General features: G+C 43.9%; 1 protein-coding gene and 1 pseudogene across 2 annotated transcripts in view; one reads left to right on the top strand and one right to left on the bottom strand.

Moving 5' to 3' along the window:
- The window catches only part of MERTK (MER proto-oncogene, tyrosine kinase), a 132,783-nt gene that overhangs the window by 33,823 nt on the left and 82,432 nt on the right, over window positions 1-16,528 (top strand). For both annotated transcript variants that reach the window (XM_034953551.3, XM_034953552.3), the window contains exons 3-4: window positions 13,271-13,371; window positions 15,705-15,878. In XM_034953551.3, coding sequence (XP_034809442.3) covers window positions 13,271-13,371; window positions 15,705-15,878 — 275 coding nt within the window. The remainder of the gene's footprint in view (window positions 1-13,270; window positions 13,372-15,704; window positions 15,879-16,528) is intronic.
- LOC100979850 (RNA transcription, translation and transport factor protein-like) lies at window positions 8,508-9,386 on the bottom strand (annotated as a pseudogene).

Below are 16,528 nucleotides of genomic sequence, written 5' to 3'. Positions count from 1 at the left end.
GAGGAGTAGTTTAAAGATTTCAAGAACAGCAAGCTGGCACATTGGTCTCATTGGGTGTCACCTAGGAGGGGAGCATAGCCCTACCTTGCTGTCTCTCTGGACTTGGCCAGTGTATGACTGTGGGTGAGCTGCCTCATCTTCCCTGGTCTATTTTCCAAAGGAAGAGATGGACTTGGACCATGTGACTGCCAGCTCTACTTCTGCTCTCAGATGCCATGAGCTGTTCAGAGGACTTAAATTGTAGAGTTTTAAAATTTTGATTAGTCAGTTTCTTGTTTTGGACCCATCTCTTTACAGTACAGAAGATGACCTGGGTATTATTTTGAGAACTTTAGAAGTTTGGAGTAGAATTTTTTCTACTGTGTGTTTTCAGCTTATTATATATAAACTCATTCTAAAGGAGAAAAATCTTATTTGACCTCCAAACTAAGCCTGAAAACAAATTTAGCGATCAGAATTTTTGCAAATGATGAACATTTCTTTTTTGAGACGGAGTCTCGCTCTGTCACCCAGGCTGGAGTGCAGTGGCGCAACCTCGGCTCACTGCAAACTCTGCCTCCCGGGTTCATGCCATTCTCCTGCCTCAGCCTCCCGAGTAGCTGGGACTACAGGCGCCCACCACCATGCCCAGCTAAGTTTTTGTATTTTTAGTAGAGACAGGATTTCACCGTGTTAGCCAGGATGGTCTCGATCTCCTGACCTCGTGATCCACCCGCCTCGGCCTCCCAAAGTGCTGGGATTATAGGCGTGAGCCACCGTGCCTGGCCATGATGAGCATTTAGTTGAATTAGGTAGCATACATGATGATACCAAATTTGCCTGTATATGATTCTTCAACTTTATTAAGATAATGTTCAGGGGCACAGTAGTTGCACAGTGATTCAATGAAATAAATTATAGTTGTAAGAGTTAAAGAAAGAGGAAAGAAACACGAAATGCAGCTTAACAGTTAAAGATGGGTTTATTTTAGAGAAATAAACCTGAGAGGGGCTCCTGGCCAATTTTGGTGAGGAGCATTATCTTTTATAGACTAAGAGTATATATTAGTTTCAGGGTAGGGGGCTTATCACAAGCTTGGAATGTTTGTATGTTGGGCAGAAGTTTATAGCAGGGTTGGAATGTCTCTGGTCAGACGGGAGGTTATCTTGGGGCTGACGTCTCTCTGGCCGAAGGGGACGTTATCTCAGGGCTGGCATGTCTCAGGTCAGGGAGGAGTTTGGAATGTTTTTGGTTGGAGATGTTATTTGTGGTTTATGGTCATGCTGACCTTAGCCATTAGGCTGATGCCCTTTAGATTTAGGCGGTTTTTAATCAAGGTGAACTTTAGAATGACAGTGCTTGTCCAAGATGGCGATACTCCTGCTCTGTCAATAGTTACTTAATCAAGATGACAAATATTTATATAATTTCTTGGCAAGAGAGGATGATGTTGGAGTTGCTAAATGTGCATTGTTTTTTAGGTGAGGACACTGAGCCCCATGAGCAGGGTCACTAGGCAGTGAGCTAGTCTTACTTAAACAGGGAGCCTGATTTGCACACCTGCAGTGACCTCTCTTCTCACATCTCCTGGGCCCTAAGGAAATCTACTGTGGCTCCCAGGAACAGTGAAGAGTTAAAAAATAGTTTTAGGCTTTCAATATAAGTAATTTTGTTAGAAATTCATTAGCCTGCAATTTTGCTGGAGTTGCCATTAGCGACATCTATGTGGACTATGTTTATTCAAGAGAATGTGCAATTAAAATCACTAGGGGCAGAGAACATGGATGTATATTGGCAGGGGTCAAAAGGACTCTAGAGAGAAACACCTGGTATTTTCAGTTTGGTCATGGGACCTTTTTTTTCTAAAAGGTATTAGGATCACACATAGAAATTCCCATAAGAATAGGCAGAATTTATGTGAATTTTTAACATGATGAGGTCTCTAGATTGAGGACCCCATACTTTGTATCTGCACTCATTCTTTAAATATGGCACAATCGTGAGTTACTAGAGACTGACCCGGTGTTTTATCTTTCTTTTCATTATACTTTAAGTTCTGGGATACATGTGCAGAATGTGCAGGTTTGTTACATAGGTATACACGTGCCATGGTGCTTTGCTACACCCATCAACCCATCATCTACATTAGGTATTTCTCCTAATGCTATCCCTCCCCCAGCCCCCCGACCCCAACAGGCCCCGACATGTGAAAGTTCCCTTCCCTGTGTCCACGTGTTCTCATTGTTCAATTCCCACTGATGAGTGAGAGAATATGCAATATTTGGTTTTCTGTTCCTGTGTTAGTTTGCTGAGAATGATGGGTTCCAGCGTCATCCATGTCCCTGCAAAGGACATGAACTCATCCTTTTTTATGGCTGCATAGTATTCCATGGCATATATGTGTCACATTTTCTTAATTCAGTCCATCATTGATGGACATTTGGATTGATTCCAAGTCTTTGCTGTTGAGAATGATGCTGTAATAAACATATGTGTGCATATGTCTTTATAGTAGAATGATTTCTAATCCTTTGGGTATATACCCAGTAATGGAATTGCTGGGTCAAATGATATTTCTGGTTCTAGATCCTTGAGGAATTGCCACACTGTCTTCCACAAAGGTTGAACTAATGTACACTCCCACCAACAGTGTAAAAGTGTTCCTATTTCTCCACATCCTCTCCAGCATCTGTTGCTTCCTGACTTTTTAATGATCGCCATTTAAACTGGTGTGAGATGGTATCTCATTGTGGTTTTGATTTACATTTCTCCAATGACCAATAATGATGAGCTTTTTTTCATGTGTTTTTTGGCCGCATAAATGTCTTCTTTTGAGAAGTGTCTGTTCATATCTTTTGCCCACTTTTTGATGGGGTCGTTTGTTTTTTTCTTGTAAATTTGTTTAAGTTCTTTGTAGATTCTGGATATTAGCCCTTTGTCAGATGGATAGATTGCAGAAATTTTCTCGCATTCTATAGGTTGCCTGCTCACTCTGATGATAGTTTCTTTTGCTATGCAGAAGCTCTTTAGTTTAATTAGATCCCATTTGTCAATTTTGGCTTTTGTTGCCATTGCTTTTGGTGTTTTCATCATGAAGTCTTTGCCCATGCCTATGTCCTGAATGGTACTGTCTAGGTTTTCTTCTAGAGTGTATATGATTTCAGGTCTTACATTTAAGGGGAAGAGAAGGGAAAGCATCTGGTCTTTGGTCCTAAAACAGCACCTGTCCTAGCTGAAGATGTGGTTTAGAGTATCTAATGGCCCAGAGCTTTGGTTACTTCTCACACCTTCCATTGCTCTTACACCCTCTTTCCCATAGTGGCCCCTGCTGTTATATAGCTCTCTCCCTTCCAAAGGAAGAAAGGACTGTGATAAAGTCATTTACTCTAAGGAAAGCTGTAACATTCACTGGTGATGTCATTTTAGACACCAAGAAATAGAGATATTGTAAAAATCAATACACATAGGCAAGTACACACTAGTTATCAAAATGGCCATCCTTGCACATGAAGGTGTTTTCCGGCAATTCATTATTTGTTGGCTGCATAGTTAACTGAGGGATGGCTGAACATTGAGGCAAGTTGGGCAGACCTGGTCCCTGTCCTCCTGCTCATGGTTGTGAACAGAATGGAGGGGAAGGGCCAAATCAAACGTCAGGTGCGGCGGCGCTAAGGTAGTGTTGCCTTCAGATTTTAGATTTGTCCTTGAAGTATTAATTTAAAGGAGGAGGAACTGGCACCAGGACTGGGGGAGGTACACTTCTGCCTCTCAGGAGCAACCGCATCTTGCAATCAAATCTCAGTTAATTGAAACTTGGGGAAGAAAGATGGAAATAATAGGAGCTCATGGACATTTAAGTACGAATCCCATGTACTCTGGAAAGACTAAGGGAGATTTGGCATCATGCACAAGAGTGTCCCTGAAAGATTTTTAAACTACTTGGTCTTGGCTCGTGTGTGTGTGTGTGTGTGTGTGTGTGTTTGTGTGTGTGTTTAAATTATTTTAATAGTAATATATGTATTTTGTCAAAAACTTGGAAAATACCAAACAAGTACAAAGAAAGAAACAATGGCTTATAATTGCAACTCTGAGAAAAATTTTCCAATTATATATAAATTAAATGTTCTTGAAATTAATCTTTTATTGCATAGATGATTATATATCCTGTTTCATTCAGTTTATATTATGAATATTTCTGTATATTATTAAAAGTCTTCAAAAAATTTTTTTTGTTTTTTGAGACAGAGTCTTGCTCTGTCACCCAGGCTGGAGTGCAGTGGCGTAATCTCAGCTCATTGCAACCTCCACCTCCCGGGTTTAAGCAATTCTCCTGACTTAGTCTCCTGAGTAGCTGGGAGTATAGGCGCCCACCACCATGCCCAGCTAATTTTTTGTATTTTTAGTAGAGACAGAGTTTCATGGTGTTAGCCAGGATGGTCTTGATCTCCTGACCTCATGATCTGCCCTCCTCGGCCTCCCAAAGTGCTGGTATTATAGGCATGAGCCACTGCGCCCGGCAAGTCTTCAAAATATTTTAAGGTATTTTATTGCATAGATGATTACATATTCTGTTTCATTCAGTTTATATTATGAACATTTCTGTATATTACTAAAAGTCTTCAAAATATTTTAAGGCTGCTATATGCCACTGTAATCTGCTGTTGTGAAATAAAAGCAAATATAGAAGGATGCAAATGAAATTATAAAATTAAAAATTTTTTAATTTTTGTAAATGACAAATTCTTTTTAAAATGCTGAGTTTGGGGTATATACAAGGGAAGAAATAACTGATGTTCTGCTCCTAGCCTAGGTGCCCTCTTGAGCTATGCTTGTTTTATGCTAATAATCTCCCTCTTCTTTTCCTGTTTCACTTGGATGTCTGTTATTGTTGATGGAGCCAGGAGTCATCTTTGATTAACAGGTGTAGAAAACATTCAGTGTCTGCTACAGGTTGAGGTCCCTCGAGAGCATTCACCTGGCCTCCTTTATGAGACTTGAGTCAGTGGGCTGGGCCTCCTCCTTGGTGCTGTAGCCACTAACCTGCCTCACCTGTATCCAATATCAGCTCGAAACTAGCATATCCGTTTGTCCAGGTTCCAGAACACTGCTTGGCCAAGACCTTTCACTGGAGTCTCCAAAGAAGGGTGTAATTTGGGATATATATTATAATTAGCTCTGATGTCTAGTATAGCAAGTAAACAGCCCTCTAGCTTGGGTGGAAATGTGCCCTGGTCAGGCGCAACACTCCAGAAGGGCAGCAGCCACCAGACCAGACGACAGGGAAGCCCAGCTCCCAAGCAAAACCAAAAACTGGTGGGAGTCTTGTGGTGAGGGGAAAGTATTTGTTGTTTGTTTTCTGTTTAGTCTAGGGATTCACACTGCTTTTTAAATTCTGGCATAGTTCCTAGTGGCTAAAGCTGGAAAGATTCTACTGTTTCATTAAATTTTCTTTGTAAAAATGTTAAGTTGGGGCCAGGCACGGTGGCTTATGCCTGTAATCCCAGCACTTTGGGAGGCCAAAGAGGGAGGATTGCTTGAGCCCGGGAGTTCGAGACCAGCCCGAGCAACACAATAGGACCCCATTGCTACAAAAAAATTTAAAAAAAAAAAAAATTAGGCAGACATGGTGGTGCACACTTGTGGTCCCAGCTACTCAGGAGGCTGAGGTGGGAGGATCGCTTGAGCCTCGGAGTTTGAAGCTGCAGTGAGCCATGATCCACTCCAGCCTGGGCAACAGAACAACACTGCCTCGAAAACAAAACAAAACAAAACAAAAGCGGGTAGTTTGCGTCTCCTGACATCCTGTTTCCTTTGGGGCCCCCATCTCCATGCATCTCCATGCAGGCTCCTGGTACTGTGGATGCTGTGTTTTCGGGGCCCCCATGGGCTCTCTGTGCTGGGCTTTTCCCTCCCATCTTGCCTTACTGGGGCTGAGGCCTGTTGCCGGTTCTTTATTCTGCTGCTCTTGGTGGCAATGAGAACAGAATCTAGAAAATAAAAATCTAATTTCTTTAACCAAACCATCTGCTGGAAAAGCTGTTATTAACCACAGATGCCTGATACTTTCTGACTTGTGACCTGTTCACAAGACTTCCTTTCAGCTCGAACTTCCTTGCCCTTGGCTTACGCTGACGGCACCATGTGAACGGTGGCAGGTGAAAACAGGGCGCTTACAGTGGACCTATTTCTTAAAATTATTTTTTTTCATTTTTAATTTTTTTGACATGGTAAAATATATATAACATAAAGTCCCCCATTTCAACCCATTTTGAGTATACAATTCAGTGGCATTCACGTTTTTGTGCAACCATCAGCACACGTTGCACATCCATCTCCAGAACTCCAGTAGAGTAACCACTACTCTATTTTTTATTTTTTTTTATTTTATTTATTTATTTTTCTTGAGACAGGGTTTCACTCTGTTGCTCAGGCTGGAGCGCAGTGGTGCGATCACGGCTTATTGCAGCCTCGACCTCCCAGGCTCAGGCGATCCTCCCACCTCAGCCTCCCCAGTAGCTGGGACCACAGGCATGAGCCACTGTACCTAGCTGTTTTTTGTTTGTTTTTTTGTATTTGTAGAGACAGGGTTTTGCCATGTTGTCCAGGCTGGTCTTGAACTCCTGGGCTCACGTGATCCTTCTGCCTCAGCCTCCCACAGTCTACTTTCTTTCTCTGTGCGTTTGACTACTCCAACTACCTCATATAGGTGGCATCATACAATATTTGTCCTTTTTTTGTATTTCTTTTAAAAAGACTCTAGAGGATAACTGCTACTTCCAAGTCATTTCTGAGCAGGCTAGACTGGTAGTGGTAAGGACTGAGGGTTAGAGACATGCTGTGTGTGTATAAGATGTGCCTGGGCTAACCCAGCCTGTGCTGCCCTGGGGTGATGGGTTTCTGCAGCTGCTGGCCATGCAGCTGTACCCAGGTGGTTCCTGTCTAGACACCATGGCTGAGTATGTGCCATTTCTTTTGTCTTCCCTCATTCAGATGTTTGTATTTGGCCAAAATGTGATGAGATTTTTATACCATTTTTCTTAAGCAGTGGTAGAACATTCTGACTATTCAAAAAGTCTTTTTTCCACTCCAGCCCCCAGCCCTCTCCCTGTAGGGAATGGAGGTTACCCATCTCTTGGGTATCTTTCCAGTGATATTCAATCCCTATGTAATCCTATGTATGTCTGTATGTGTGTGCTAGTCTCCAGCATGGTGTGTTAATCTAATAGAATGCTACTCATAGCTGTGGTTAAATCAATACCCAGGGTATTTTTTTGTGGCTATGGAAATTCTGTTTTCAGCTGAATCATGTAATATGCTATAATTATATTTTACTTCTTGTCTTAGTCTGTTTTCTGTTGCTTATAAAAGAATACTTGAAACTGAGTAAATTATAAAGAAAGGAAATTTATTTCTCACAGTTAAGGAGGCTGGGACATTCAAGGTCAAGGACCCCCATCTGATAATGGTCTTCTTGCTGATGCGACTCTGCAGGGTCCTAAGGCAACGCAGGGCATCACACAGCGAGGGGGCTAAGCGTGCGCATGTGCTAGCTTAGGTCTCTCTTCCTCTTCTTATAAAGCTGCCAGTTCCACTCCCATTAATTCTTTATCCCATTGTTAATCCATGAATGGATTAATCCATTCATGAGGGCAGAGTCCTCATGACCCAATCACCTCTTAAAGGCCTCACATCTCCATACTGCCACATTGGGGATTAAGTTTTAATACAACTTTTGAAGGGAATGTTCAAGCCATAGCACTTAAGGACTTAGCACTTAATTAATTAATTAATTAATTTGAGACAGGGTCTCACTCTATCTTCCAGGCTGCAGTGCAGTGTGCGATCACAGCCCACTGCAGCCTCAAACTCTTGGGCTTAAACAATCCTCCCATCTTAGCCTCCCAAGTAGCTGGGGCTACAGGCATGTGCCACCATGCCCAGCTAATTTTTAATTTTTTTTTTTTTTTTTTTTTTTTTTGGTAAGAGATGGATTCTCGTTATGTTGCCCAGGCTGATCTCAAACTCCTGGCCTCAAATGACTCTCTCACCTTAGCCTCCCAAAGTACTGGGATTACAGGCATGAGCCACTGCACCCAGCCCCATAGCGATTCTTGAGTAGCTTTTTGATTATCTTGAATTTAATAGTTTCCTAAGTATCAATCACTCATTCTTCTCTAAAGGAATGTATGCATCTCCTCACACCACGACAAAATTATCAGTACTGATATTTATTTATTTATTTATTTAGGAGATGCCTGTCCTGGCTTCTTCCCTTCTGCCTCTGTCTAATCAGGTTCCCTCTGGGTCTGGGGTCCAGCTATCTTTACTACTATTCTGAGGATCCTCTATGCCTCCTGTGGTCCAGCTCCTGTTTCCTAGAGCCCAGGTCCTCTTTCTTGGCTTCTACTCTTTTTTTTTTTTCTACTTTCCTAAACTTTATTAAAGAAAAAAGTAATGGTGGTAAACCTCTAGAACTTACTCAATTTTCTGGGATTCCTCCCCCGAGAATGTGATACATTGATTTCCAAACATGCCAGAAGTGTACATGGTTCCCAATTGTACTAAATAGACTAAATAGGTGAAAAGCTGAAGTCCTAAAGTGTTCATCTTCCAACTTTTCCCAGCCTGTGGTCTGTCCTTGCATCAGCAATAATTGCCTGAACAGCTGCTATGGCTTCATTAATTTTTGTCTGTAGCTGTCTGAGCTCTTCTGTATGCAGCAATCACAGAATTTGAGTAGCTTCATTAAGAACTGCATCTCCTGTGTCAAAACCAAGAATATGTTTGTCTAAAGCAACAGGCAAGCCCTCTTTTGTTTGATTTGCTTTAGCAACTGCATCCTGTGTCAGGTGCTCCTGAACCAAAATTTGAATTGCCTTAAGCATTACCAGGCAATCATCATGACATTGAACCTGAAGCAGGTTAGCCAAAGCCATTACACCAGGCTTAAAATCAGGATTATTTACGTCCAAATTTATCAATCGTTCTGCATTTTTAGTTGCATTGTCAGCAGTTTTTGCATTATCAGGTACTAAGTCCTTGTATTTTTCAGCATTATCTCCATATTCAAATCTAACAGCTAAACCAAGAAGCCAGTCAATAGCTTCTTGTCGATCTTGAATCTTTAAACAACAGTTAACATCTCTGAGATACTTTTGAAAGAACTCAGGCCAGTCGCTGCTGTGGATGTTTCTTAAATTACCTCTGTCTTCAATCTTGTAGTGTCTGATTTTCTGGTCTTCAAGACAAACAGTGAAGTTTCTAAATTCTGTTTCATCTTTGCAGTTGAAACCGGCAGGGTTGTGGTAGTCGAGAGCCGTCAGCTTGCATTGGAACATGCTCCCCGCTTCTCACTCTCTTTGGCTTTTACTCTTTTACTTTGGCAAGGAGCTCATCCGTCACTAACTTCCTGGGACTTGCATGCCTGAAAATGCCATTCTTTTTACTACCTTCACCTTGAGGCAGTTTGGCTGGGTACAGAGTTCGAAAGGAAAATATTTTTTGTTTTAACTTTGAAGTCACTGATATATTTCCTTTGAGTTCTGGGTTGCTCTAGAGAAGCAGGATGTCATTCTGATTCATTCATAAGTGATCTGCTTCTGTTCTCTCTGGAAGCTTTTGGGATCTTCGCCTCATCTTAGAGTTGTAACGTTCCCTGATGAAGCCCCCATGTGGTGGGTCTTTTTTCTCCTACTGTGCTGCCCAGCCGGGGGTCCGGTTAGGAAACACCCATATCTTCAGTGCTGGGGCACTTTCTTGAACTTCCCCCCTTCCGCATCCACTCTCCGCGTTTCCTCTGGAGCTCCTCTTACATGGTGGTTGGGATGCCTAGATTGCTGTTCTGAGCCCGGAGCCTTTCTGGTTGAGCCTCCACAGAGACTGAGCCTCCTGTTTTTCTGGGCAGAGGGAGGAGAGCCAGGGACAGCCCCTCCAGTCTCCAGCCCCACCCCACACCCCACCCTCCCAGTGGGAGCCTTTCCCTTGGATGTCTAGAAAGCGACAAGTATAATGATTTATGGAAAATCTTTGCTGTAATATAGGTGGCATGGGTCAGGCCTTGCTAATTAATGCAGGCGCCTATTTTTACCAGACAACTGCTAAGTCCTTCCTGCCTTGAATGACTAAAGACAAAATTCTGATTGAGTTCTCTTTGCATTCTGCATGCTCCTTTTCTATTTCTGGTGTGTATCCTCCTTGCTGGTTGGCTTAAGGTTCTCCTGGGCATCTTATGCAGTCTGATTTCTACAGTCCAGGGTGTGCTGCCAAACGGTCCTTTGTGCCTCATAGTTTCTCGGCTTCTGGGGGCTCTGCACCTCTGCTTTGTACCTCTGGTCTGGGTGCAGTCCCCTCAGGCTGCCTTCCTGGGGCTGTGCCCCACCTCCCTCCCGGCCTTCACTTTCTCTCTAGTCCCTGTCTCCCTGAGTCCAGCTGCAAGCCTGCTGCCACTCCCGGGTCCCAGACCTTGAGGCAGAGCCAGTCTTCAAAGGCACAAGTGTCCTCAGTCTGTCCGATCTCATGGTTCACTCTGTTGAGCCCCTGGGTCTTGCCTCAAGAAAATGATGCCTCTTCTAAAGTGGATTTGTGAAATATGTAGAAGCACCCCCTCTTCAGTAGCCTTGGTTTCCCTTTGAACTCCAAAGATTAGATCCATCTGTTGTGCAGGCTCTTCAGGAACTGCTGAAAGCCAAGGTCACCGCTCAACCACTAGTCATTGCCCACGATGGGCAGGACATCATTCTAGGCACAGAATTCTCCCATCTTTCTTCAGCCCTTCCTGTCACCATGATATCCAGGGGGCTACCAGGAGAGGGTCAGCCAGCTCCTTATTTGGAGATATTTGTCCTGTGTATTCTCTTTTCATCTTCTCCTGGTAACCTCTAAGCATTGTGACATCCAGCCACTGCCCCAAAGCATGAAAGGATCTGGCCTTTCCTTGATCCCTGGGACCTCCCCCATGCCCACCATTCATTCATCAGGTGCATTCCAAAATTATATTGCTCCTACAAAAGAACGAGGGGAAAGGGGAAGACAGAGCATTTCAAGTCAAAGGGATGCCACTCAGATTTACACATCAGGAAATGCAATGACAGGGGACTGTTAACTCCTGGATCCTGGGAACAATAAGGAAGTAATGTTAACCTGAGTAGCTCTGACCCCCCGAGTTCTGACTGATGCCATTGTTGAGCTGTGTCTTAGCTGCTCTATTTATCACAGGCCAATGAGGATCTGCAAAATGGTATTGTTGGGAAGAAGTAAATTTAAAATGTTTAGTGTTCAGAAAACTGAATTCAACCTAAGGAAACTCTGTCTCATTCAGACCTGGGGACCTCATTCACTACCACATGTCTGCTCCAGATGCTAACCAGGCTGTGCTATCCTCTGGCAGCTGCCAGCCCTGCCTATCAGGCCATGGTTCAGGATGGAGCCCCCTCTACCCTTGACAGCTTCCTGGTTTCTTTTAAGCCTTAAGCCTCAGCCCTTCACAGGTTGAGGGATGAGATTTATTTTGTTTAGAAATAAATAGGTTATACAGGGAAGCAAGCTTCTAGGAAGGAAGGTGGAACTTCCATGTTTTTCTTCTTTTTCTTTGTTCTCCTGGTCATGGTCTTCTTTGCTGTGTTTAAAGAGGAGTGTCTTTGAGCCAATAAAGAAATCCTCTGGAGAGCATCTGAAAGTATTTAAAAATGTTCCCCGGCCGAGAACGGTGGCTCATGGCTGTAATCCTAGCACTTTGGGAGGCTCAGGTGGGAAGATGGCTTGAGCCCAGGAGTTCAAGGCTGCAGTGAGCCATGATGGTGCAACTGCACTCCAGCTTGGGTGACAGAGTGAGACCCCATCTAAAATAAAATAAAATAAAATGTGCATTTCAACATGTAAACACTGGGCATGTCCACCCCAGGAGAGATCATTAAGTACCCAGGGACTTGCACCTTAGGTGCACCTTCAAGCACTTGACCTGTGACTGCTGCAAATACGGTCATGCTGTCAGTGAGAGACCTTACAAAATGATGGCTAGGGCCCCAGAAAGTTCTAAACAGGACAAAGGCTACCAGCTCTCCATTTTTATAGTCATTGCAGTCCTGGTAAATTAGGTGAATATTGAAACCATACAAGTATGTTAAATGGAATTAGGGTCTAGTCTCAGGAGGTCATTTGGGATATGGAACAGTTGCCCTTGGCCCCTAAAAACCCATGGAGCCCCCCTAGTCATTGTGACCACCAAAAACAACTCCACAAATTTCCAAAATGCCTTGAGGGGGCAGTACCCCAATGCAGAGTCTACCATAGAAATCAAGACAGGTGGCCGGGCATGGTGGCTCATGCCCATAATCCTAGCGCTTTGGGAGGCCAAGGTGTGTGGATCCCCTAAGGTCAGAAGTTCGAGACCAGCCTGGCCAACATGGCAAATCCCTGTCTCTACTAAAAAATGCAAAAATTAATCGGGCATGGTGGTGCATGCCTGTAATCCCAGCTACTCAGGAGGCTGAGGCAGGACAATCACTTGAACCCAGGAGGCAGATGTTGCAGTGAGCTGAGATCATGCCATTGTACTCCAGCCTGGGCTACAGAGTGAGACAGAATCTGTCTCAAAAAAAAAAAAAAAATCAAGACAAGTGATAGCACATATATTAGTCAGGGTTTTTCCAAGAAACCGAACCTATAGGATCTGTGTCTACAGCTTTATCTAGAAAGAGAGAGAAAGAGGAATTATTTTAAGGAATTTTCCTTAATTCCTTAAATTAATTCCTAAATTATTTAGGAATTCCTAAATTATTTATTAATTCCTAAATTATTAATTCCTTAAAATAATTCCTCTGTTTTAAGGAATTATTCTTTAAAATAATTCCTTTATTTTAAGGAATTAGCTCACACACAGTGGGGGCTGACAAATATGGAATCAGCAGGGTGTTGGGTGGAGACCCATGAAAGACTTGATGTTGCAGTCTTGAGTCCTCAGGCAGTTTGGAAACAGAAGCCCCTCTTTCCCTGGGGACCTCTGTCTTTTTCTTATAAGGCCTTCAACTGTTTGGATGGGGCCTACCCCCGTCATGAAGAGTAATGTGCTTTACTCAAAGGCTGCTGCTTTAAATGTTAGTGACATGTGAAAAGTACCTTCACAGCAACATCTAGGCTGGGGTTTGACCAAACAACTGAGTACAATGGCCTAGCCAAGCTGACATATAAAATTAACTATCACAGCATATGACAAAGAAGTTGAAGAAGTTTCCATCCTATAATAGGAACTCAAAGGGTAGTCACTGTAAATATCTTCATGTGTTTTTCTTTGCAGCATAACCAGTGTGCAGCGTTCAGACAATGGGTCGTATATCTGTAAGATGAAAATAAACAATGAAGAGATCGTGTCTGATCCCATCTACATCGAAGTACAAGGTAAGTCCACAGACCAGAGTCCCATTGCCAGAGAGCTGTTTGTTTTAGGGCCTGTGTTAAATGTTTTGTGTATAATACTCTAGAGTTTTGCCTGCCTATTTATAACTCTGTATGCAAACCTTGCAAATCTATCAGCACTGAAATTTTACAAGGTACTCTTCTTTGTAGTCTGTAAGTAATAATGAAATGAATTCAATTCCTGAAGTTTGAGCTCTATTCTAGGCATTAAAGGTGAGATAAAAAGAGATTTTGGACTTCCTTGTCCACAGATTATTGACAATAAAAATAAGCTGAAGACTTCTTTTTAAGAAGCAAAATGCTTTCTACTATCCAGTTTCCAGTACTGGTACCAGATACCACTCACCTGGTCAAGTGGCTGTTGGCTTATTATTCAGCATCTTTTCCTGTCTTGCCTATGCAGACAGTGAAACCCTGGAGGGTGAGTGGTTTTCCTCGACTGGCTCCACAGCTCAGCCTGAGACTTCTTTTGGGCACTGGTATCTGTCAGGTGCATGGTTCAGAGAAATTCCATGACATCATATGAAGGTCCGTGGGGATGAAGAGTGAGACATCAGGCTAGGAAAAGGCAATCTCTGCCCTCAGGGAACTTGAACTCTAATGGGCAATGTGAGCTGATGCACAGGTGAACCAGGCCAGGTGAGCCCAGGTCCTGGTTTGGTGCCCTGATTTGGGGGTTTGCATGCCTGGTTCTGCAATGGCAGGGCTGCAAGGAGGAAGCATCTTTATTATCACCCTCAGAGGTCACTCCTCACTACCCCTGGGGGCTTCCCTCTGGGGCCCTTGTGCCCCTCCTCTCTGAGGTGCCCCTCTTAGCAGAGCCATTAGGTCACCTCCCTTTTCTACTTTATCCTGACCTTCCTTGTCACAGGCTTTAGAGCAGGTGATTAGCTTTTCAATCAGAAACATCTCCCACTGAAAGTCTGCTATGCTACCCATTCTTTTGTGAACCTGAAATTGATGCCCACCAATGTGGAGGGAAGCCTCAGGGAGCACAGATGGAAGGAGGAGGAGTGAGTGGGGAAGACAGAGGGGAGGGGGAAGAGACTCCCTCAGAGGAGTCTCTTCATGACCTTTGCTCTAGGCCCATCCCAGGCTGGACAGCTCTTTCTCAGGGTTACGTCAACATCAGCCAAAGAGGGGGTTTCCCACATTTGCAGCTAATTTGGGAAAAAAACATTTACAGGAGATTTTATTTGTCAGAATCCCAGAAAAATGCCCAGAGCAGGAACATATTAAGTCCAAATAGAGTTTCAAAAAAACCTTGAAACAGGATAAAAGAATTCCATTTCACATAACTGCCACGTCATTCCTGCTGGAACCAGATCTGTGAGTTCTCAATCCCCAAAAGAACACAATTAGCTGGACTCGTTATATTTTTGAACACCTGCCCCAAATAAGTACTGACTGGCTTTCTCTGAGCTTCCTTGGGACCTTGATTTTGGAAAGTACAGTAGATTTAAGGATTGTAACTGCAACTGTGTTTATACAATTTTCATGAGAATTTGCTTTGAAATGCACTCAGCCTTATACAAGGCTGTGGATTTTAAAATTCCTTATGACCCATCTGAAAGTCACACACATAATAGAATGTCTTCGTACCATGGACAGATCTATTACATAGCTTTGTTTTACTCTGCGTTTATTTTGGTAAGAAATACTGAAAACCTGCCAACTAGTCAGTCCCAGGAGTTTGAGCAACACCTGATGTAAGAACTGCCTGTGGCCTGCCTTCTGGTAAAACCAGTTCTGAGTCACTATTTATAGCCCCTTTGGCAAAGCATCCTAGAAAGCTGGCTTAAAGTAGACTGGCAGGAATTAGCCTCTGTGCTCCTTCTTATCCAACTTAAGGAGGTGAAAACTGATTAATACAGACCTGCCTGAGGCAGTAGATAAAGAACACTTGTTTGCCAAGGCTGGGCGCGGTGGCACGCCTATAATCCCAGCACTTTGGGAGGCCAAGGGGCAAGGATCACTTGAGGTCAGGAGTTCGAGGCCAGCCTGGCCAACATGGTGAAACCCCATTTCTACTAAAAATACAAAAATTAGCCAGACCTGGTGGTGTGCACCTGTAATCCCAGCTACTTAGGAGGCTGAGGCAGGAGAATCACTTGAACCCAGGAGGTAGAGATTGCAGTGAGCCGACATCAGGCCACTGCACTCCAGCCTGGGTGACAGAGCAAGACTCCATGCCCACCCGCCCCCCGCAAAAAAAGAAATCTATTGCCAAGTTCTAGTCCAGTTTCCGTTCCCCTTTGGGCTCTGTCTCTGTTTTCAGATCTGAAACATTCTTTTGTGTAACGTTTTCTCCGCAGGACTTCCTCACTTTACTAAGCAGCCTGAGAGCATGAATGTCACCAGAAACACAGCCTTCAACCTCACCTGTCAGGCTGTGGGCCCGCCTGAGCCCGTCAACATTTTCTGGGTTCAAAACAGTAGCCGTGTTAACGAACAGCCTGAAAAATCCCCCTCCGTGCTAACTGTTCCAGGTAAGTCCGAGCCGTGGGCTTATTGATTTATTCTCTAATAGCGGACAGGATCAAAAGTTTGGCGACCCTTGCTGTGCACCACTAGCAGGCAGTGGAGACAGATGAAAATACAGGTGTGGCAGCAAAGTTATGGGACCAGGTAGACGGGAAGGCAGGTGGGAATCACAGGTGTGAGAATTCACAGGCCAAGGTGGGGAAATAGGTGAGGGCCTCTGGGGGTACATAGGGTTAAGTTGTTGAAGCGGCCAGAATCCCTGAGCCCAGGCAGCAGGAGCCCTGCTCGCATCTCCCGTTGTAGCTGTGGCCTTGCTGGTCTGTCAGGTCTTGCGTTTATGGAACCACTGACGTGAAGACCTCAGTGGATTTGACACCGAGAGAGTGGATTCATCATGGGGAGCTATTGCAGGAAGTGTGAGCCCTTGTGGGATTGTGGCTGAATGGACATTCCATGGTCATCTTGATTTCCATCCAAATGAAAGTGGCCCAGTTTTAGTCCTGCACATCACTGATGATGCTCTTGTCAATACCACTGACGTTTCCCATTCACTGAAGTCAGTGGGCTCTTCTGTGGCTCCTCTCATTGCATCTTTCAGCAACATCAGGCAAGGTTACCACACTCCCTCCCTCCTTCCTTTCTCCAGGGACTGCTG

Source organism: Pan paniscus, chromosome 12 (genome assembly GCF_029289425.2).
Source record: "Pan paniscus chromosome 12, NHGRI_mPanPan1-v2.0_pri, whole genome shotgun sequence".
In the NCBI taxonomy this organism is placed as follows: domain Eukaryota; kingdom Metazoa; phylum Chordata; class Mammalia; order Primates; family Hominidae; genus Pan; species Pan paniscus.
Note: the sequence above shows the minus strand (reverse complement) of the source record. Positions and strands in the feature narration are given on the sequence as shown.